We start from the raw sequence: 22,124 nt of genomic DNA, 5'->3' as shown, positions 1-22,124 counted from the left end.
TTATGAGTTGTTTGTGCCGTGCCTGATACAGTATTCCGTCACAGATTATATACAGGATTGTAGTAATCTGAGATTTCGTGAAAACATGCATGAAGTGAGGTTAATTTTAATTTTATTAGTTGGTAATTGGTATGAGCGATGAGTGTGAGATGTGCATTTGCCGGGTTTTTTCATTTAAAAAGTTTAATTTGATTTAGTAAATTAATTCTAATTTTTTTGTAAATGACTTAGTCTGTATAATTTTTTATTCGTAAAATTGTAATCATCATGAATTGCCAAACGTGAGTTTTAATGATACATGCAAAAGAACTATTTATTTGATTTTTATTCTGTTATACAGGCCCAATCGACGAGTATTGCAACCAACATGTTCTCCGGTTTTGGAAAGAAGTCTAATACTAAATCAAAATCGACGAGTAATCAAAAAAAGTTTTACGTGGACTACTCTAAATTTCATATTCATAGCAATTATTTTATATGACTTGTGAGTATTAAGTTATAGCCAAAAACCCCTTTATGAACAGTCATTGAAGAAATCTAAATAAGTTACTAAGTTTTTTACAGTTACCTGATTTCAATTTCTCTTTCAGGTCTTATGCTTGTCCTTATTACTTCAACTATTTGCTATATCTAGAATATTCTCTATTGGTAATTTTGACATTGAACTTTTTCTATCATATTGTAAAAATAGCTAGATTATCACTAAGTTTTTCTGAACCAATATTAATCACACCAGAGCAGAAAGTTTTGCTGAATGTCAAGGATTCAGGTTTGTTTTAAAACATTGTGATTTTAATTCACCGAACAATATAACAATTTTTAGATCCAGACTACAAAATCTGTCAGTCTCCAACAAAAAGTATAAACAGTACTCCAGTAAATAGTTTTGCCAATACTCCAGGAACTATCAGCTCTGTTAGCCAGTTATCAAATGTATCACAACTAGACAGTAAGTTATATACAGGGCTATTCAAATTCGAGTCTATGTGTGGGGATCTCTAAACGGCAAGAGAAGGAATAGGTTAAATTGTGACTCATTTGCCTATTTTCGGCTATTGAATGTCAAAAGTGATTTAGTTATTTTGGTTCCGGACATACAGAGAAAAACGAAAATTTTGAAATTTTATTTTTCAGTGCATTTTGTATATTTGCAATGGAACCTCAATTGCACTATCAGAATATGATAATAGAACTTTTTACTCTGGATGTCATATCACTTGGGCCACCCTAAATTTGAACTTTTTGAATATGATCTGTATTTTTTTATAGCAATTTTTATTTATGTTCATATATTATTGAAACATTTTTGAAATTACTGAAATTTTTGGTAATTTAATGGTCATCAAATAAATTATATTTTTTTTAAACTACCCCGATAATTACACTCTTATTATTGTCAAACATTTCATGTTGAAATCACAATTTTTCAATTTAAGTGAAGATTTCCTGTTTCCTACAACTTCTGAAAGTTTAAGAAAACTCAAATGTTCATTCCCAGTCCCCATTTCGGCTCTCTTTATTTAAGCGGAAGTCAATCCATAATAAAAAAATATTGTTCAAGAAAAATATGATGCCTATAATGCCTATAATATTGAAGATGTTGAATGCAGTAGTAGATGAAGCATAGTAGTGGATGTTGAACTACAAGTTCCTTTCAAACATAGCCTACTATTCCAGATTTTTATCTTTACAATCATGACTCCTACCGTGAAAGTCAATGTTTATAAGTTTATTCCTTTAGAATTTTCACAACAAAGAACTTGTCTGATCTTTTATTATTGGTTTCTGGAATATGCAACTTCTCCCAGGAGCTTCATATGAGCTTAAAATTAAGAGGAATGAATTAATTTACAGTTTGAAGTCAATACCAGCTCATCCTTCATGAACAATAACGTATATATTTTCCATTAGTCTCTTTAAACTCTGGAGTGAACAGTGCTAAAGCCGGGATTGAACATACAATATAAAATTTTCACAAATTTCTGGAAGTTGTACAACATGTAAAATTAAGAGGACTTTCTTCAAGTACTTGCTGAAGTCTTTTTGATGGTATATAAAGAGAGTAAGAATTGCTTCCATTCAGTGATTATCAGGGCATATTAAAAAAATAATAATTCATTCAATCATTATCTGATTATCGAAACTCTTTAGAATAATAATAATAATAATTTATTTAGCCACTGAGGTACAATATGTACATATGGTATGTCAACAGGTACTATTTATACTAAATATATACATTTAAAATATAGCAAGTAAGTAAGATATAAAGTTTGAAATCTCAATGAGAGTTTGTTAGTATACTAAACAAAATTAAACTCAGCTGAAGTTGCCATCCAGATACTCTTGTACATTATAAAAACATTTTTCAATAAAAAATTCCTTAGTACTTTTATAAAAAATATTGTCTGATTTGGAGTTTTTTAAAAAGTTGGGTAGTTTATTATAAAACGTAATAGCACTATACTGGGGAGAGTTTTTAAATTTAGATGTGGTGTGGGCTGGTATTCTCAATAAGCTACCATGCCGCGTGTTATGATTGTGGGATGATGCATTGGTTGCAAAAGTGGACAGATTTTTTCTCGCAAAATTAACACATTTGAACAGATAAATTGATGGTGCCGATAATAGTTGCATTCTGACAAATATCGGTTTACAGCTATCTCTATATTCCATATTGAAAATCAATCTTACAATACGTTTTTGTGCTACAAATATCCTATTAAAATCTCTACCAGAACCCCAAGACATTATATTGAGTGAAATATGGGAATAAGCCATAGCGAAATAGATTGCCAATAGACCTTGTTGGTCAACACAGTTTTTCATTTGCTTGATCGCAAAATATGCTTTATTTAGTTTTTTACAGACACTGTTGGATGGATGAAACACTAAGTTGATCCCAACTTAATGTTTCATCCAAAATTGTTCCTAAAAATTTAACTTCGTTTGCTGCATTGATATTGATATTATCGCACTGAGCTAATTCACTTATGGTACCCCTACTTCTATTATAAAATCTCATCGATACCGACTTTGAGGTATTCAGAACTAGACGATTACGATCACACCAGCTTGTGAACTGGTCTATAATCAGTCTAACTCTTGTTGGCAAATCATCTGTAGTAGGTCCAGCGACTGTAATGGTGGTGTCGTCAGCGAACATAGTTAAATAGCAATCACTCATATATTCCGACAGATCATTGACAAAAATTAAAAACAATAGGGGACCAAGAACAGAGCCTTGGGGAACCCCCAATCTAACCTCGCGTTCATTAGACATTGAATTTATTTGCTTTACAATTATGCTACGACCACTCAAGTAAGACTTAAACCATAGTACTATGTTATTAGGCAAACCAAGCACACTTAATTTGGTCAACACAAAATTAGTTGATACCGTGTCAAATGCTTTTGACAGGTCAAAAAACACACTGATAATAAAATCATTTTCATCAAGTTTTTCATAAATATGACTGAGAAAACAATAGTTAGCTGTTTCAATAGAATGATTTTTTCTAAAACCGTGTTGGCAGTTTGATAGCAGGGTATTACTTTCCAGATAGCTGATAATTCTGCTAGCCACTAATTTCTCATATAGTTTGGAAAGTTCACAAAGCAGAGAAATGTGTCTGTAGTTATCTATTTCGTCTCTACTACCTTTTTTAAACAACGGTAAAATTAGAGCTTTTTTGAATTCATCAGGAAAATATCCTTGGATGAATGATTGATTGAAAAGATAAGTGAGTAGGTCGATTATATATTATGCTCTTAATAGTACTCATAGATAGATCATCAACGCCTGATGACTTTTTATTTTTCATTAATTTTAGGGTATCGTGTATCTCACGTTTAGTTATCGGACTGTCTTCGTATGGATAGAGAATATTAAGCTTAGTACTTGTAGTGCAAGGCGGTGATAAGTTTAGTCCAAAGTGAGAGATTCGGCGGTTTTTGAAAAATGCTCAGCAAATGCTTCAGCTACTTCTAAGGGCTTCCCAATGGTTTTGGATTCAAGTTTCAATATCTACTATTGTACTATATAATAATAATAATAATATTGTCTTTATTATTTCATAAATGAAAAAAAACAACATAACTCATATATGAAAACTAGCAAGTGAAATAAGAGACAAAGTTCATCATACGTAATGCAGTACGTCACGGAAAATGTTCTTCCACTTAACCCTTACAAGATATCAATAATTTACTTTCATTTCAGTCGAACAATTGGTCTTTTATATTTAGTTTTGAAATTTGAATACCGATTAAAAAAGTACTACAGCACTTATTTAAAATTTCAGTGTTGAGGGTGCCACAACTCTGACGACACCCTGTACAAAAATGTTATGATTGTTATTCTGATAACACAATGAAAGTTCCAGCGGCAAAGTGAAAATACAACAAAAAATACACAATTTAATCTACTCACTTTCTCTCACTGTTTGCGAGATCCATGTGCATAGACTTCGAATAGCTATATATTATTCAGAGACATTGAATTTTCAATTTGTTTTGCAGGTATTAATTTTTCAATATCTTCACCTTCTTGGACTTACTTAAAATGTACTCCTGAGACAAACACAACAAGGTTCTCAAACAGGTCACCACCAAATTCTGCCTCAAAGACTTCCTCTATGAAGACATCTTTTTGTGAAGCATCATCAGTTGAATTTATTACAGATGAGAATTCTCTCAACAAATACCTAAAAGAGTATGAAGAAATGGAAAAAGTTCAAAAATTAGCTAATAAATCTCAACAATCTTCAAACTTATTGAGTTCCTTTTGGAGTCATCCCGTTACTAAGACTGCAAAGGATGTATCATCATTTCTGAAGAAGTGTCAATATCAGCTCTCGAGCCAGTTAGCTAGTACGTATATTGATCTTATCCATCATTTTAGGTATCAAATGAAATCAAATTTGGGAGTCAACTGCCGTTCTACTTTCTCTAAACTTGTGTATATTTTAATGAGAATATTATCTTGCTCAAAAAAACCTTTCAATAAAAAGGTTTGTAAATGTAATACTTTCTATGAAAAAAATTTAAAAAAGGACAATTTTTGTCATCATGGAGTATTTAAATGAATAACACTCATTATACATTGAAGTTCAAGTAATGAAAATACTACTACAATATATGGCAAATTTCGTTTTTTTTTTCTGTTCTTGAGTATTCCAATGATAATGTTGGCAGTTAACATTCAGGACTTCATTTTATTCGAGGTATTGACAAAAACAAAAAAATAACACAAGTTTGGCTTAAAACTGGACTAAAACGTCAAAAAATTTGTCTTTTGCTGCACCCTGGAGCCTCGCAATGGTTAACGCCGCCACTGGCAGTAAGCTTTATACTATCTGATTGTCCAAGTAATCAAGTTGTTAGATTTTTCAAAAAGAGTTCAACCCTGATATAATATATTGACAAAAAACAGTTGAATTATTTATTATTAAAACTTTACGTATATTTAGGATAGCAGATGAAAATTTATAGTATTTTCAGCTAAATCTCCTGGTAGCCCTAACATTAAAGGTGACGGTAAAATAACAAGCTCGCAAATATCGGCACTAGAAGTGTGGACTCGTATAAATGTTGATAGTGTGGCATTGACTCAATGGAATGAGAACTTAAGAGTGGTGAGTATTTACTCTTCAATTATATGTTGTTTTCTTCTCATTTTCTCATGACAATCATTCCAACGATCTTGTTTTCTATTTTGATTTGTTGTTTGTTGGATGATTGTCATATTCTTCTGCATGTAATTTCGGTTGCCTCCTTTGATCTAGTTACTAACATAAACATAAACCATGACGTGCTGTCTCTTCCCCTTGGCTGTAGCCTTGTAATTGTTCTGAGCCAATTACTACTCTGCTGAAGCAGTTCTTCGAGAGCCTTTGACCAAATAAACCATAGAATGCTACTAGCTAAACTGGAATCTCTCTTATTTGAATCTGAGAGTTTTTAAATAGTTTTCTTGCTGATAGATTTGAATATGTTCATATCAACAACTTTATTTTTGCCCAATCATTGTGATCTCGGGTGCTCCGCAAGGTTCTCAGTGCCTTGTGTTGTTTAACTTGTTTATCAATGACATCACCGATTATCTTGTGAACAAGTGTGCAATATTTGCAGACGATTAAAAAAATTTTGAATTGTGGATTGCGATAAGAACGCTAGCATTGCAGGCTCATATTGTGATGTAACAAAAGATCTCGACATTAATTTTGACTCCAAATTGAGCTTCTCATCGCACATAATCAAAACCGCATCGGCAGCGAAAAATTCTTGGCTTGATTTTTAGAAACTGTACACTTTAAAAATGAAGATAGTCTCATTGCTCTCAGTACCTCATATGTGAGAACGCACTTAGAATATGGCTTGCTGATTTGGTCTCCTATTTACTTGAATCACATTCATCTGCTCGAATCAATTCAACGAAAATACTTAGAGTATATTGTATACAGAATTGATGGAATTTATCGTAAACAAGATTTAGATAATAATTTATTACTACACAGATTTTCGTGAACCGTAGAACCCACCACTTTTACATTTTTATATACAGTGTGTAGCAACGAAAACTTAACAGAGGCGTTTTTGAATATAAAAAGTAAGATTTTTAAAAAAACCTCGGACACGTCGATTTCTAATTAAAGGGGGATACCTTTTGGACTAATCAGATTTTTTGTAGTACGCACCCCCTCGGAGGGGTGCGTTGGAGTGTTCAAAAGGAAGATAAAACGTATTGTGAAAAATTATGAATTAACTGTCTTAATTAATTTATTTCCAACAATATTTTAATAATCACAAACACAATTCATTTAGTACAACACTTAGCAACTAACGCTTAATTTATTTCCACAATTTATCTGGGAGTGAATTTATCTAGTTGAAGTTGGGATGATTCTGCAATCGTGTTAGGAATCACACGTTAAAAGGAAAGACCTCGTTAGTCCTTAGCTCGCACAAGTTTCTCAACCTCTGAGAGTTGTCGTTCGTATGGGGGCGACAGCTGATTAACGGAAAAACAGATTTGAATTTCTTGTTTAGCCGCTCGATTCACTTTCTGAACTCCTCTCTTGGGTCGAGAATATTGTAGACGGTTCGGTACTCGATTAGAGTTTCGCGGTGAGGTCATGTGTTTTTTTCGATGAGCCGGCGTATCGGTCATGGGCGGCTTCAGATTCGTCACAATATTCTTTCCACTTTGTGGTGCTTATGAAAAATGTGAAAATTTATTACATGAAGTTTGGTGATTAACATGGCATATGTATCTCAGTGCTCTCTTTTGTAGCTTAAAGATCATTGAGAACAACGCTTGTGAGCAGGCTCCCCAAAATGCTATCCCATATCTAATGTGAGATTCCAGGAGAGCAAAGTAGGCTTTTCTAGCAATAAGATAACCGATGTCATTTCTAATAACTCTGATAGCATAACACCCAGATGACAATTTCTTTGCCATTGCCATAATATGCTCATCAAACTATGCTTTTCAAATAAGCATATATAAAATAGTACCTCCAATGGCTTCAGACGAATGTGCTTCTTTTGTTCGTTCTGGACTGGAATATAATAATAATAATGGTCGTTGTTTCTCAGCTGTAGTTTCATACATATATTTTAATTGAACCAGTTGCTGATATACAAAAGGTGAAGTTCAACTCAGCAGAAGTGCTACCAAGTTGTTCTTCCACTTAACCACAAAATATTCTACCTAAGCTAAGACAAAAGGAAAGAACTATATATTTATTATGATGCTGGAGAAGACGTCCATTACTGAAACTTATTATGGTCCCATATCACTTGGCATATATTATAACTGAAAGATCACTTGAAAAATTCAGTTTTAAAACTAGGCGGGGTAATGCATCAATAGTCTGGTCTCCAAAATGTGCACAAGGATACTCTTGAATAAGTTCAGAAAAAAATCAACGAAATGTCTTTCCTACAAATCAGTATCGAATGGTTTGAACTTTGATTATTCTGGGATGCTCAATACTTTTAATATCCTTACTCTGGAAACTCGTAGACATAACAACAAACTGATATTTTTGTATAACAATAAACTGATATTTTTGCATAAATTAGTAAATGAATTGGTCCAATCACAACTATCAAAAGTCTAGAGATTTTAAAATTTATGTTTATAAAAGCAAAATGATCTACAGGGATCAGTCAAAATATAAATTTTGGAATATTGATTACTATTGACAATATCTCAGTTCAGTCATAATTTCCCTTCTTGTGAATCTTGTCATCTAAAATAACAATTTTTTTGTAATACCCTGCTGATCATACTGACTAAAAAAAACTGTCTGCACATGTACATATTTTGCTTTGAAAATTACCACACATCCTAAACTTGGCTTGTTATTGTTTACTTAGATAGATAGATAGATTTATTGATCTCTTCGAATCATTTACATGACATGAGATAAGTCTAATAACCATGTTCGGTTGCGAATCAGGATAAAATTACAATACATCTTAATAAAAAACGAAAAATACACCTAAAAATACTAACAATACAATAATGCAATACATATTTTTTTAAAGTTCGTACATGTAGAGTTGGGAATAAAATGCCTGGTGCTATGTAGGGGATGAGAATGTTATTTCATTTTAGTAATTGTTCAGTAAACTCTGTTAGGGAATAAAAACAGTTGTCAATCAAAAATGATTTCAAGGTGGATTTGAATTTGACTATATTTTCATTTGCTTTTATTTCATCTGGTAGCAGGTTATAGAAATATCCTCCTGCATAGAGTGGAGATTTTTTCAGGTGCAGACGGTTGAATTTGCTTAAGTGGACATTGTTTTTGTTTCGAGTGTTGTATTGGTGGACATCACTATTTTTTTGAAACTTATTTTTGTGCTGGTGGGTATAATTTAATAGCTTGTAGAGGTAAATGCTTGTACAAGTCATCAAGCTATTTGTCCTGAAAGTCTCTCTACATGATTCCCTAAAGTCCAAGTTGAATATCAGGCGAATGAATCGCTTTTGCAGAATGAATACTCTCGTTATCTCGGTCGCCCTGCCCCACACGATTATGTTGCTGAGTAGACTAAGGCATAGTATAAGTTAATCAGCTGACATTGGTAAAAATTCGATTTCAGACTATTCATCGCGAAGTAAAGTTTATTCAATTTTTTACATAGGCAGTCAATTTGTTTGTTGAAGTTCAATTTATGGTCAAGTTCTATTCCAAGAAATTTGGTGCATTTGGATGAGTAAATTATAGTGTTAGTGCTAGTTAATAGTTTTAAATTGTTTTCATTCTTCAGCGGTGCAGTAAATTCGATCATCACAGTTTTTTTCTCGTTTATAATAAGATGGTTTCTTTTGCACCATTGTGCGAAGTTACTCATGACTGCTTGTGTTGAAATTTCCAGCTCAGATAGGCCATCAGCTGCAACTATAATTGTTGTGTCGTCTGCGTAAATGAATACGCGTCCATGATTTATATATGAGGGTAAGTCGTTCACATATAGTAGGAATAAAAGTAGGCCTAACACCCCTCCTTGAGGGGTACCAATGAAGGTATCGAATTCACTAGAAAACTCATCCTCAATCTGAACCTTGAGTTTCCTGCCCGTCATATAAGATTGGATCCATGACTGGATTGGTCCTCTGATGCCCATCACTTCTAATTTAATTTTTAGATATTCAGGGTTGATTGTATCGAAGGCGCGAGTCAGATCGAAGAAGATTCCTGCCACATATTTGTTCTGGTCGATATTTTCGTGGATGTATTGTGTCAGTTCTATTGAAGCGGTTTCTATCGAGTAATTGCGGCGGAAGCCGTGTTGGGATGGGGTTATTATATTATTTTGATTGAGGTAGTTGATTATCTGATTATACACGGCTGTTTCAATGATTTTGGAAAAGCAGCTAAGTATACATATCATCCTATAGTTTTCGACAGATTGGGGATCATCCTTTTTGAACACAGGGATGGTCTTGATAGTTTTTAATTTATTTGGAAACACACCTTGGGTGACAGATAAGTTAGTGATCTCAGATAATTGAATGGAGATTTTATCAACACATTCTTCTAGTACAATAGCTGGTATTTCATCAATTCCTACAAAGTATTTCTTTTTCATTGTTAGTATTATTTGTTTTATTTCATGTTCGTTGACTGGCGCAAAAAACATAGATTTTGCGCTTCGTATGTCGTTAGTTGTACACATATTTCTTGGTAAATTGAGGCTTTGTATGGTGTTACTGACAGAATTTGCGAAAAAATCCCCAAAGTGGTTTGCTATATCGGTATTCTTTGTCAAGTTCGTCCCATTCACAGTAAGGGTGATTTCTTTTTTCTGATTGATCCTGCCCATTTTTTCATTAACTAATCTCCAGAGAGATTTGGCTTTATTATTTGATTTGTTAATTAAGTCAGAGTGATATTGTTTTTTTTCTTTGCAAATTTTTATATCCACAGATTTTTTTACATTTTTATAATGTTCTGATATAGTAGGGTCATTAACTCTTTTCTTAAGCCAGTTCAGATCTCTCAGCTGTCTTAGTTCGGAATGTAGTTCTGCAGAAAAGGGTATTTTTCCTGGTTTTAATTGTTTTTGTAATATTATTTGTTTTGGGAATGCTTTGTCAAAACACCACTGGAAGTTCACCATGAAGTTATTGAATATGCTGTCAACATCTACTTCATGGGGATTTTCTGTCATTGTATTTTCATAAAGGTTTTTAAATTGGGCAAGAGTTTGTTTGTTAATTTTCCTTTGTACAATGTTTTGTTCCCTTCGGTCTGGTGTTTTTTCCGAAGACCAAGACATGAGTTATGCTAGATGATCAGAGGCGCCCAGGCAGGTTAGTTTACAAAAGATATTTTCAATATTACTTACGATATAATCTAGTCCGCTAGAGCATGTTTTATTACCATATTGCGCAACACGTGTTGGTCCATCATATGGTAGTTTCAGATTGTACATTTCAAATATATCAAAGAGTTGTTTTTTATATTGACAATTCCCCATGAAATTTATATTGAAGTCACCACAGAGAATGATGTATGTATACTTAGCTGTTACGTAATTCAAGGTACTGCTCAATTTGTCAAGGAAGGCTTGTGGGTCTGAGTCTATTGATGAACTACGGTATAGGGTGATGATACATGTACTTTTTTGGATGCTAATAGCCGAACACTCAAAGTGAAGTTCCGAGGATGAGTCCACTAGACATTGGATATTGGCACAATTCTTGCTGATTTAGGATTTAGCAAATATTGCTGTGCCCCCATGTGTAATTTTCGTCCTACAATAACTAGAGATAAGTTGGTAGCCTGATATGATGGTGGATCTCATTTGATCTTCGCTCATCCAGTGCTCGGATATACAGAGGAAGCTTGGGTCGTGGATGTTACAGAATAATTCTAGAATGTTAATTTTGTTTGCTAAGCTTTGACTATGCAGATGAACTAGCTTAAATTTAAGTGTGTTTCTTATCTTGTCATGGTAATCCTGGGTGAGGCTGGATTCCGAAAATTTTCGGTGGTTTGTTTGCACTGGTTCTCTCGGGGTTGGTGGCTTGATGCATTGTCCAGAAATCGCTGCCCTAGTTTGAAGTTGAAGCGGTCGAAGTGTATGTCGAAGGCCAGAAGTCGGATTCGTAGACTTTTTGCTGCAAGCACTGCTCGACACCTATCATAAAAGCTTGGTTGTTGATGCCAGTGAAGTGTGTTGCGAGTTTTTTCACGTGGATGTCTTGCGAGTCGGTGCGTTTTTTGATATAATTTTTGATATTGCCTTCTGTTACTGCATCCGGTACTCTTGATAAAAATAGCCAAATTTTTTTATCTGATTTTCCGATTCCATGGAATTCGTTATCACCTTTACCACTTCCTATGTTGCTATTTTTCATCTTTCTCTTTCTCATTACTGGGATGAATCCGTCAGCATCATTCGGGGTATTTGCTTTGTTGGTAGCAGAACTTGAGGGTCTGTTATTGTTGTCTAAGTCACTAGTGAGATTTATTATCTCACTTACTTTTTGTTTGGTTTGAATTCTCATAATTTCCGCTGCCACTTGGTTTACGTGCATGTTTGTATCACCCTGTAGGTTGGTATTCCCCACATTCATAGATAATGAACTTTCATTGTTTTTACTATAGTTGTCATGGTTATTTTTTTTGTGTTGTTCACTCATTGTTTTGTCTGCCTTATCTACTATTCCTGTTTTTACAGCAACAACGTTGGTAACAATTTTTCTTCAAGGAATACGATTTTCTCTTCAAGTAGCTGAATCACTAGGCACTTGTCCGAGATTATGATATCTTTGTCCATCAGAATTTGTCGCAATAATTTTTCTTCTTTGAGGTACGTTTCTTCTGTCATTTCTGTATCAGTGGTTTGTTGATCGGGTTCGTGTTTACATTCAGCCCTTTTGAGTTCACTAGCTTGATTCAGACAAGCTGGGTGGAAACTTTCACAACACTTTATACAGGTAACTTTATTTTTGACTTTTTTCGAGCAGTGTTTACATATAGAATTCACGTTTTCTTGCGGAGTAAATAGCTGGTCATCTTGTGCAGACGCCATACCAGCCCTTATATGACCGTTCTATATCAGGTGTGAGTAGTATTATGTACTTGAATATTAAATATAGCAGAGTCCTCATAAATGATATAATTCTTTGAAAAGATATTGAATGTGGACGCTTAATTCAGTATATCATAACCAATGTCGTATTAAGCTGTGTTTGGTCATTGTAACCTATATGCAACACGACAAAATGTTTATTGGCTAAGTACAGGTCAAGTTATTGAAAGTTTCTGGCTGATAAAAGATGAAGTAACCTCCTTCTTTCAAAACTTAGATACGGAGGGAGTCAGAAAGCACAAACAAGCGTAATATGTTGGTCGTGGCTTTTTTAAAAGATATTTTGAAATATTCAAATGCGCTCAACATAGAATCACAAGGAAATGGAAAATTAATATGTGATCTGATACAAAACGTGTCTGCTTTTCGTTGCAAGCTGGATATCTTTGAAAAAGACAAGAATTAATTCATATTTCGACAATTCTTTAATATAAAAATAACTCTGAAGAAGACATTGCAGTGTTGGTAAAATTTCTGACCGATCATAGGAACGATTTTGCTACAAGATTCCAAGATTTTGTAGAGATGGGCAAGCTATCTCTGTTTCTCAAATTATCATTTGAAGTTGATGTAGCAGCAGAATGGACGGATGTGGCTGCCAAAGGCATCACTTCAAATAGAGATAATTGATTTGCAAGATGTGTCTTTGCAAATATGTAAAAGGTATCCACTGAAGAATTTTGGACTAAACATGTTCCAGAAAAATATGAAAATTGCAAGAATCTAGCTATAGATTTGGCCACTTTGTTTGGCTCGACATATGTACGTGAAACATCTTTCTCAAAGAATAATTTTTTGAAAAACAAATATCTTTCGAGATCAACGGACGCACACTTCGAATTTGCTGTTCCTATCGCACCAAACTATAAAACCAAACTATAAAAAAGTGGCTCAAGACCGTCGGTGTAATTTCTCACATTAATTTTATAATTTTATTCTTGTGTTTTATAATTCAGAATTTGATTTGAAACCAGAATAATACATAGATAGCACTTGATTTTTATCAGTTGTTTTTTTCTGGACCTCGTCAAAATTTTCTCACAGTTACCAGACCCCACCTAAAACTACTTGCAGACACCTGCTCTAAACAAAGATACGAACTTGAAGAAAAAACCCTCTCGAAACAGCTATGTTCACATAACATTGAATTACATGAAAAAACGTGAATTGGAAATGAAGTTATTCTACATTCAACGTTATTTATTGAACAAATTTTCCTATGCCATTTGACCGGGTAGGAGATAACTTCCGAACCACCCAGTGTAAATCCAGACAGGCTTTTTTTTTAAAAACAAGTCTTTTGAAGTAAATCAATAGAGTGAAAACATGGAAGTTGCATTTAAAAAAAATACAACTTGAGTGAATCACACATTTATTGAACATTGTATATTGATGACAACTTTCATTAAATACATTTTTCTATCTCAATCTTGTAGAGACAACCTATTGATATCCGCCAATTCTTTTAGTTCTCGAAGGTACTTAATGACCAATCAATGTCTATCTTGTGTTTTTCAGTGGATTTCCCAAACTATTATTGAAAGACTTGTCAAGGAATTTGACTCAATAAATGACTCTCTAGACACCCATGGCTTATCGGATATTAAGATAGGTGGCGTAGGTTTAGAGAGACTTAGGAAAACAGCCCAAACATCAGCAGTCGCCCAATTCATACCTTCGCTGCCTACACTGCTGCCTTTCTTGGAAATAACGGCAAATCAGGAGTATTTGGTGAAACGCATCAGGGAACTGGCAAGAGGTGGCTGCATCAGTGAGTTCAAGTGGAATGGAGGAGGTACCTACAATGGAAAAGATTGGGATGTCTCACTGCCTACAGATTGTGCAGTAAGTTGTTTATTTATTCATCAGGTAATCGTAATCAAAAGACCAAGTCCATCTACGGTTTATGATACAAACACTAAACAGCTGTTTAGTGAAATTCTCACGATAAAGTGTTTTTTTTTGGATTTCATGGATTTTCATCAAGTATCGGCCGATTCCATCATATATCTTAAACTGGCAATGATTCATTCATCTTTTTTTATTACAGTAATTTTCTCCAAAAAGATGCTTGTTTTTTCTGAACAATATATGAGGGTCTCAGAGGTAAAGGTGACTAAGCCACAATACCGCAGTTTTTTGTTACATTGGGGTATAGTCGAAACCAAATTATAAAATGCACCTTTTGATGAAAGGTCAAGAGAATTATTTCACGATTTCATAGAGAAAGTTCTAAATCACATTATGCTATGAAAAAAAATATATCCTATGTTTTGATATTAGTATTAGGCACCTTTGCTGTTACAAAAAATGTAAAATAACAAGTGGGTTAGGCCCCAACAGAACGAAACATAATGACTAATGATACTCTAACATTTCATATTAATTCCTGTTCAGCAGCTTCTTCAGCCAAATCATTGTCAACTGTCTCAGAACTATCCCTTAGCCCTTCATAAAAATCATGGAACTCTGGTGGAATAAACTTTAGCAAATATAGCAAGTCTTTCTTCTTCTCCTTGTTATTGCTCTACCAGTTGGATAAAGAAGGTCCAGGTCATTGACTGTGTTCTTTAATGGTCGCCCTTTAGATTTTTTGCTTAGGTCAACCTCATAAAAAAACCTTCCTCCTGAGTGGTATATTTTACATAAATCTTTTTGGGTTCATTTTTTATGTACTTTATTTGCTGTATTTTTAGCCATTCTATTTTTTCGCCAGTTGTAAATATTTTCCGGTTTGTTATTTTTTGTGTAAGAGATTTACTACTAAAAAAGTCGTTGCACCTCATTGTTGTCATTTCGAATTTTGGATTTCTTTTCTTTGCAGATTTAATGATGGATATCCAATCTTCAGGACTGAAAATTCGGTCATGGTATCTTTTTTCTTTTCAATAATGCCGAAATCCTGATCACAAGAACTAAAACTGTGACCGGGCACAAAAAATTTTTGTTCAACACTTTTTAGTGATGTAGTACTTTTTTGGAGGTAATCGTTCAACATAACAGCCATATTGATATTTCGGTTTTGACCACCACATGCGTCACTGTACAATAGCAAATGTTCTGTTTGTGCAGATAAATTTGTTGATAAATGCTTTATCAAACATGAAGCTACTTCTTGAGACCCCCTGGAAGCTATATTTTCACTCCATACATACATGAATCCCTTTTGCAAAACTTCATCATGGATGCCCAAATTGTACGTCCAAAGTTGTCGTTTGTAGTAAACCACGCCTGTCTGTAACTCTGGCGTCGGAAGAGTTTTTTGAAGATCAAACACCAAGACAGAAATTCTCCTATCAGATCCCTTTGCTTTGGAAACATTTTGGGTTTTATCTGCCTTAACTGCTTGTGCTCGCCTTTGGTGAAATTCCAGCTCGGTATATGCGACACGTTTGCGGTCTTCTGAAGTACCAGATGACTTTATTTCCGCATTAAGAGCATCACATTTCTAACACGTATCCTTATGAGGTGCATGAAACTGTAAATTGAATTTAGTATTAAAAATATAGCGAAACATGAATAGGGACAAAGGTTGTCTAGAGCTATCTGAACATTTTTGTTTATATTCTCTGTACATTATTGACATGTTTAGAGTCGGTGACAGAAATTTTCTATTTATATTATCTTTTCTGGCATAATGGGACTCATATGCCGGAAAAAGATTAATAAAGTCACATAAAAATTGTTGGTCTTCAAGATTTGTTTTGTTAGGAGGAGAATGCCTGCCTCTGCCATCCTGAAGGGGTGTCCCAGGATTTTCTTTTCTTTTCAGGGCTAATGAAATTTTTCCATCAGTTAAGGATAGAGTTTGTTTGAAAAAGGATTTACAGACACGTTGGTTGCAACCATTTTCGTCATGTAGAGTATATACACAGGTTTTCGATCTCCGTGATATTTGGTTATTAGTGTAAGTTCGTTTTTTGTCTGTAACTTTTATTTGACCCTGAATGAAAGCATTTTTCATGGTCCAGTTGAGAGTGTAAAAATTGTCAAAGATGCTTTTTTTCCTTTCATCAGACATTTTCAAATGGCATTCCATTTTACAAGAACATGGTCTAATAACTAGTTGTTTTGCATCTTTATTTTTTCCTTTTTCTGTCTTGTACTTTGCTCCTCTTTCCCTTGCCACCTTCCTAATGAATCTCGCGTGAGTTTCAGGCCTTCGCAATCTTTTCTTGGAGTTTGAATGAGTTTTGAAAGCTGACATACCATTTTCTGCATTATTCTCGCCTAGGTACCAAACAAAAGAAAACTAAATAAAATGTGGGGCAAAAGTGCCTAACCCATATTCTTTACTAAGTCATTTTTGCATCAAACGATTTGCTTCTCGGTCAATAAAACATTAAAAAAACTCTTGAAACTCACATGAAGACTTACTTCTTGATGAGTCAGGATTATAATCACTATCCTGATCGCTAGAATCCGAATCAAAAGGCTCGTGTTCATCACTGCTCATGTTGACGTCCGCTATGTTTGTGTTGGTTAGGTAGTTTTATCACACACGTTCTATGATTATTTGTCAGTTCAAAAACTACTCGATAGATGGATACACGTAATAATAGCTGTACGCTTAGGCACAATTGCCACATGGATTATAACGTACCAAAATAAGTAGATGCGATATGTAACCCAAAAAAATATAGTTTTTGGTTTAGTTACCTTTACCTCTGAGCCCCTGATATATTCGCTAAAGAGCAAAGTCTATGAATGAGGGCAACTTCTCTGCACTTTCTCTATATCATCTTTGTATTCAATATATTCCTAACTATTATACATGTAAAGAACATGTGTTATTTGAAATTTTTGAATAAACGTCCCTTTCTGAGTTAATTTTTATTCGGGTTTTCATGCAGCTGAAAAAGCAAATGCGCCCCCATTGGAGTCAATCAGGTTGCCCCGGAGCGCCAATTAATTTTTGTTGTCTCAAAATTTCATAACATGCATAACTTTTTGTTTTTGTTTTGTTTCTATAATTTAAATTTTCCTTTTTATTTATTTATTCCATAAATTGCATAAATTACAGGTATATGTATAAATTAAAAAAAAGTGCAGGGCGGTGCAGCCAATTGTAAAGATAGACAACAACTGGTTACCAAAAATGAAAAAACATCATATATGCAGGAGCTAACCACACATTTGTGGTTTCAATTAGAAGACCCAGGCATCATCTAACATCACCACGTAGGCAGCTATAGCTACCTGCCTGACTTCCGGGTCCAGGATATAAATACAGAGATATAGATGATATCGAGTGTGTATGATATAAATCAAAAGGGATAAATTCGTGGACAGATCACTCAAAAAATGTCTTCTTATTGAAACCACAAATGTGCGGTTAGCTCCTGTTGGTGACACCATGCATATGTGATGTTTTTTCATTTTTGGCAACTAGTTGTTATCTATCTTTTCATTTGGCTGCACCACGCTGATGAGGCCAATAGCCAGAAACACATGTCCGTGTATATATTTTCTCTCTTTGTTTCTTCACCACATATGTTTATTTTATTTTTTTTTGAATAAGGGTCCTATTCAGTCTATGTATTTTTATTCAACGAAGTTTCGGAATTGTCTATGTTATCTTCAGGTTTGAAATCTTAAAAATAGTACAATATTGAAGTTAAGAGGTTAAAAACATAATTCGTTATATAATATCAAATATGACTAGAACTTAATGTGAAGGAAACATTTATGATTTCTACTTACAAAATCATTGAACAAGATTACTATTTTGTACTTATTTCATTTTCTCGTTTAAAATGATAGTGATTGAACGTATGAACTCGATTTTTGGTGTCAAATTTGTTTTATCCCTTATCCTTTTTTTTGTTTTTTCCCTATGTTTTAAATTGATTGGAATGAATGTTCGACCTTTTCGATTATAGTATGTGAGTTTTAGTTCACTTTTTGAAAAATCTAATTGATGTAAAAATCTGTTTTATTTTAGTAAGTTGTTATAGACTTGATTGAGGTTCTTGATATCACTTCTATTATTAATACTATTGGGATCTTTTTTTATGTGGATCATTTCAAGGAAACGTTTAAATTTCGTTCTTTGGTCAAAATTTCAACCATGTCAAAGTCGACTTTTATGTTTATTTTTTTTTATGTTTGGACAAGGCTGTAATGTCAGTTTTAGAATATTTGTGTGCTTGTATTCTTTTTGTAGGTATTGTTTGGATTGACCTATATAGCTACATTCACAATCTTTGTATGGTAGTATCCTATATACTGTGTGAGCTTGTTTATTTTTTGGGATTTCAGGTTTTAATTTTGAGTATAAGGTGTTATTTGTATTCTGTAATCGATGTGCTATGGTTATGTTGTATTTTTCTGCTGTTTTGTTGATTTTATTTGATAATTTTTGAACATATGGTAAGGGTATATATTTCGTTGTTTTTTATTACCATTATTATCAGTAGTATGTATTCTTTTTTTGATTTTTTTTCCATGAAATGACTCCCTTGCAAAGGAGGGTGCTGCAAGCAGCTTCATCAGAGCATAACCTGTCATTGGCATCGCTTTGCCACAATAAACCCTTTCGGGTTTATTGTGGCAAGCTCAAGGAGGCATAGGCCATAAAATTAATACATTGATAAATATACCAGAAGAAAATAAAATATGAAAATCTTAAATATTATAATACTAATGATCTATATTGAATTTCACTTGGCGTCCGATATTAAATAATGAACTTCAAACTGAATAGGTGCTGATTTTACGTTACAGATTGTTATGCATCTATTAGCTTCCTATTTGGATACACAGCTGATGCCTTTACCGAGCATGCCTGATACTAAAGCTTTTAGCGGCCATCATTACATAAGGGCTTCAGAAAAACTGCCTGACCTAACGAAGAATAGTCTTTTTATTCATCAGGTTTCCGAACAACCACCCCATTACAGGGTCATAGTAGCAGGAAAAGTTTATGAAATGGTTAAGGTAAGTGTGCTCGATTTAGGGATTTTTGTTAGGAGGATTTGAATCATGCCATGATACTGAAAAAATTAAATGTTAACGTATATGGGGTTAGTCTATAAGAATTTCTTGAAATCCAGTTCATAGAATATTTTATTTTTTTTCTAATAAAAATCCCTGAACATAACAGTTTTACTTCAATATTCAGTATCAAAAGACATTAAAAACATCAGACTGCTAAACTATTCATATAAGAACAATATTTGGTATTGGTATATTTTTGGCCTACAATTTCAAGGATAGAAACTTTTCAATGAAAGAAGGATGTTCACTAGACATCTGTATAAACTTTTCAGGAAATATTAAGTAAAGTAGATATTACATTAATGAATTGCACTAATTAATTGTCATTTTATAATTACTTCAATCACATTCATGGAGGGGTATAGTCCATCTTGATATTCCAGAACAGTGGAACAAACTATTCAATTTTTCTTGGTTTTGTGATTTGAAGGAGTTATAATATTGTTATACTAAACCTGATAAACATTACATTTCATTGATTAATTATACTTTTCTTATTTCAGGGTTACAACAACCTCTTCCACAGTATTCTATTTTTCATCTACCATGTGAACAAAATTGAGCTTGGCATGCTTGGAAGAGTGAACTTAGGAAGAGCTGGAGTAAACATTTTATGGGTTATAGACCAGTGAGAAAAACAATCATAAATTTCATATGAAACATTTTATTTGTCACAATAAATATATTTTTTTATAAAAAAACAAATTATTTTCTCAGGAACTGGAGCAGTAAAAACACTTGGCATTAGTCATGGCAGAAACTTGACATTAATATTTCATTTCTCTCTCATAAAGTCTCGCCTTGAGTATACAAACTAGCTGCAAAAACAATATCTCGTTTGATAGCAGTTGATGCTTCTTCCATTTTACTCTGCAATTCAGGATCACCGATAATTCTAGCAGCATCTCTGACGTCACAGATAGTTTCGTTCAACTGCTGAATACATCTCACTATAATCCCTTCTTGGATTTCAGTCAGTTTCATAATATCGGCAAAAGGCTAAAAAATTATTACAAGGTTAGTTGTTGAGATCATTGGGAAGATTTTGAAATATAGTTTTTGGGAGGAGGTTTTGATACGGATAAATCACAATTACTTTTGTTTTCTTCACTGAAATCTATGTTCATTCCCTACCCTTGTATCACACAATTACCAATTTAGGTTTCAAGTGGTATATTTATAAGCAATTTAAGTAACATATGACTACAGTTCAATAAGATACATAATCCCAACATAAGAAGAAAATAAATACAATTTTATTTGAATTGGTAAAAATCTCCCAAAAATATCAATCTTAGCCAGTGATGTTTCTAACTATAAACATGTTCAGAGTTGAAGTCCTGACATAACAACGCATTCCTCAGGAAATTCATTTCATAATTATTTTTCAAGCCCTTTCCCTACCATTACTTGTTTTTCATATGAATCCGGCAACTATTCATGACAGTGGCATGTAACAAGGTTAAATTAAGATTTTGTAAGTTCAACAGAATTTACTAACGAAAAATTCAAAACATCAGTTGGTCCTTCGAGCCGGATAAAACGATCCAGAATATCATTTGCAACAAATATCAAATGTCTGTGGATGCTGTGGATGTTGAAACTAAATTGGGATCAAGCTGTCAGTAACAACATTCACACAGAGTTTTTAGTGTCACTATTTTTCGGATTTGAAGGCCATCGATTTTTGAAATTTCTTTCTGACTTTTCGCTGGCAAAAGTGGCTAGCTCCTTCAGAGGTTTATACATCTTGAGTTTATCTCCGATGACTGGATATTACAAGTTATGAACCCGAGTTCGCTGACCGAGCATCACGCAGGGATAGAGTTACATCCGCTGTTCCAGACGCGACTACATGCTAAGTCGGCAAAACGAAACTTATAAATTATTGTTAATTTAATAATCAGGCATTCTTGTTACTTCGCCTGAACTGTAACGTTGTATTTGTCCAAAAATAAAGTCTTTTTAAAAAAGTATTTTCGTATATCGCATACGTAACTGGCGCAGTCGGTAGGATAAGTGCAGTTTTTTCGTCGGAAATACACGGCATCGAAACCGATTTCGGACTAGAAAAACGTGGGTTTTTACTCTTCGGCACTTATCAAGACTTTTAGTGACTTTCTTCGTTCCTGTGCACCAAAAAGGGATTGAGTTAACCTGAGGGCCTAAGGAGGAGTCCAGACATTTCAAACAAAGCAGATAAGCTGGTAACAGAATCACCGGAAGATTGAAATACATTGGTGAGTCCAAGTATCCTTTCTTTCCTCCCCGAATTCTTTTTCCCTGGATAGGAAAATTGGAATTATTTAATTTTAGTTAAAAATTAATAGTTTTAGAGAAACTTTATGAATAATAATCAAACAAATTTAGACGAGTTAATAGAAAGCTTCAACAGTTCTTTAAACGTGTCTAATTCCATATCTGAAATCATGGTGAATAATAATCCAAGTCAAACTCCGCCTGCTCAAACGGTAAACCCAACAGTTACCCTGAGCATGTTGAAAATG

At 33.7% G+C, this 22,124-nt stretch overlaps 2 protein-coding genes across 4 annotated transcripts in view; one reads left to right on the top strand and one right to left on the bottom strand.

Moving 5' to 3' along the window:
- Positions 1-74: 74 nt before the first annotated feature.
- On the top strand, positions 75-20,318 carry LOC111517363 (transmembrane protein 209). Of its 2 annotated transcripts, none has more exons than XM_023173501.2 (9): positions 75-94; positions 341-484; positions 591-769; positions 824-949; positions 4,522-4,872; positions 5,503-5,636; positions 14,137-14,463; positions 19,345-19,557; positions 20,121-20,318. In XM_023173501.2, exons 1-9 carry the CDS (start codon positions 90-92, stop codon positions 20,247-20,249), a joined length of 1,608 nt encoding a protein of 535 aa, XP_023029269.1. In that variant the 5' UTR covers positions 75-89; the 3' UTR covers positions 20,250-20,318. The 2 variants fall into 2 exon arrangements, with proteins under 2 accessions (XP_023029269.1, XP_023029268.1); XM_023173500.2 differs by lacking the exon at positions 75-94 and adding an exon at positions 105-281.
- tst (superkiller complex helicase subunit twister) overlaps positions 20,266-22,124 on the bottom strand; it is a 39,036-nt gene continuing 37,177 nt past the window's right edge. For both annotated transcript variants that reach the window (XM_074183425.1, XM_074183424.1), the window contains one exon: positions 20,266-20,616. In XM_074183425.1, the coding sequence (XP_074039526.1) occupies positions 20,404-20,616 (213 nt within the window). In that variant the 3' untranslated portion in view covers positions 20,266-20,403. The remainder of the gene's footprint in view (positions 20,617-22,124) is intronic.

Source organism: Leptinotarsa decemlineata, unplaced genomic scaffold, assembly GCF_025532065.1.
Source record: "Leptinotarsa decemlineata unplaced genomic scaffold, Ldec_3_MD MMD2_tig00026340_RagTag_RagTag, whole genome shotgun sequence".
NCBI classification, from domain to species: domain Eukaryota; kingdom Metazoa; phylum Arthropoda; class Insecta; order Coleoptera; family Chrysomelidae; genus Leptinotarsa; species Leptinotarsa decemlineata.
This window is presented reverse-complemented; position numbering and strand designations above follow the sequence as displayed.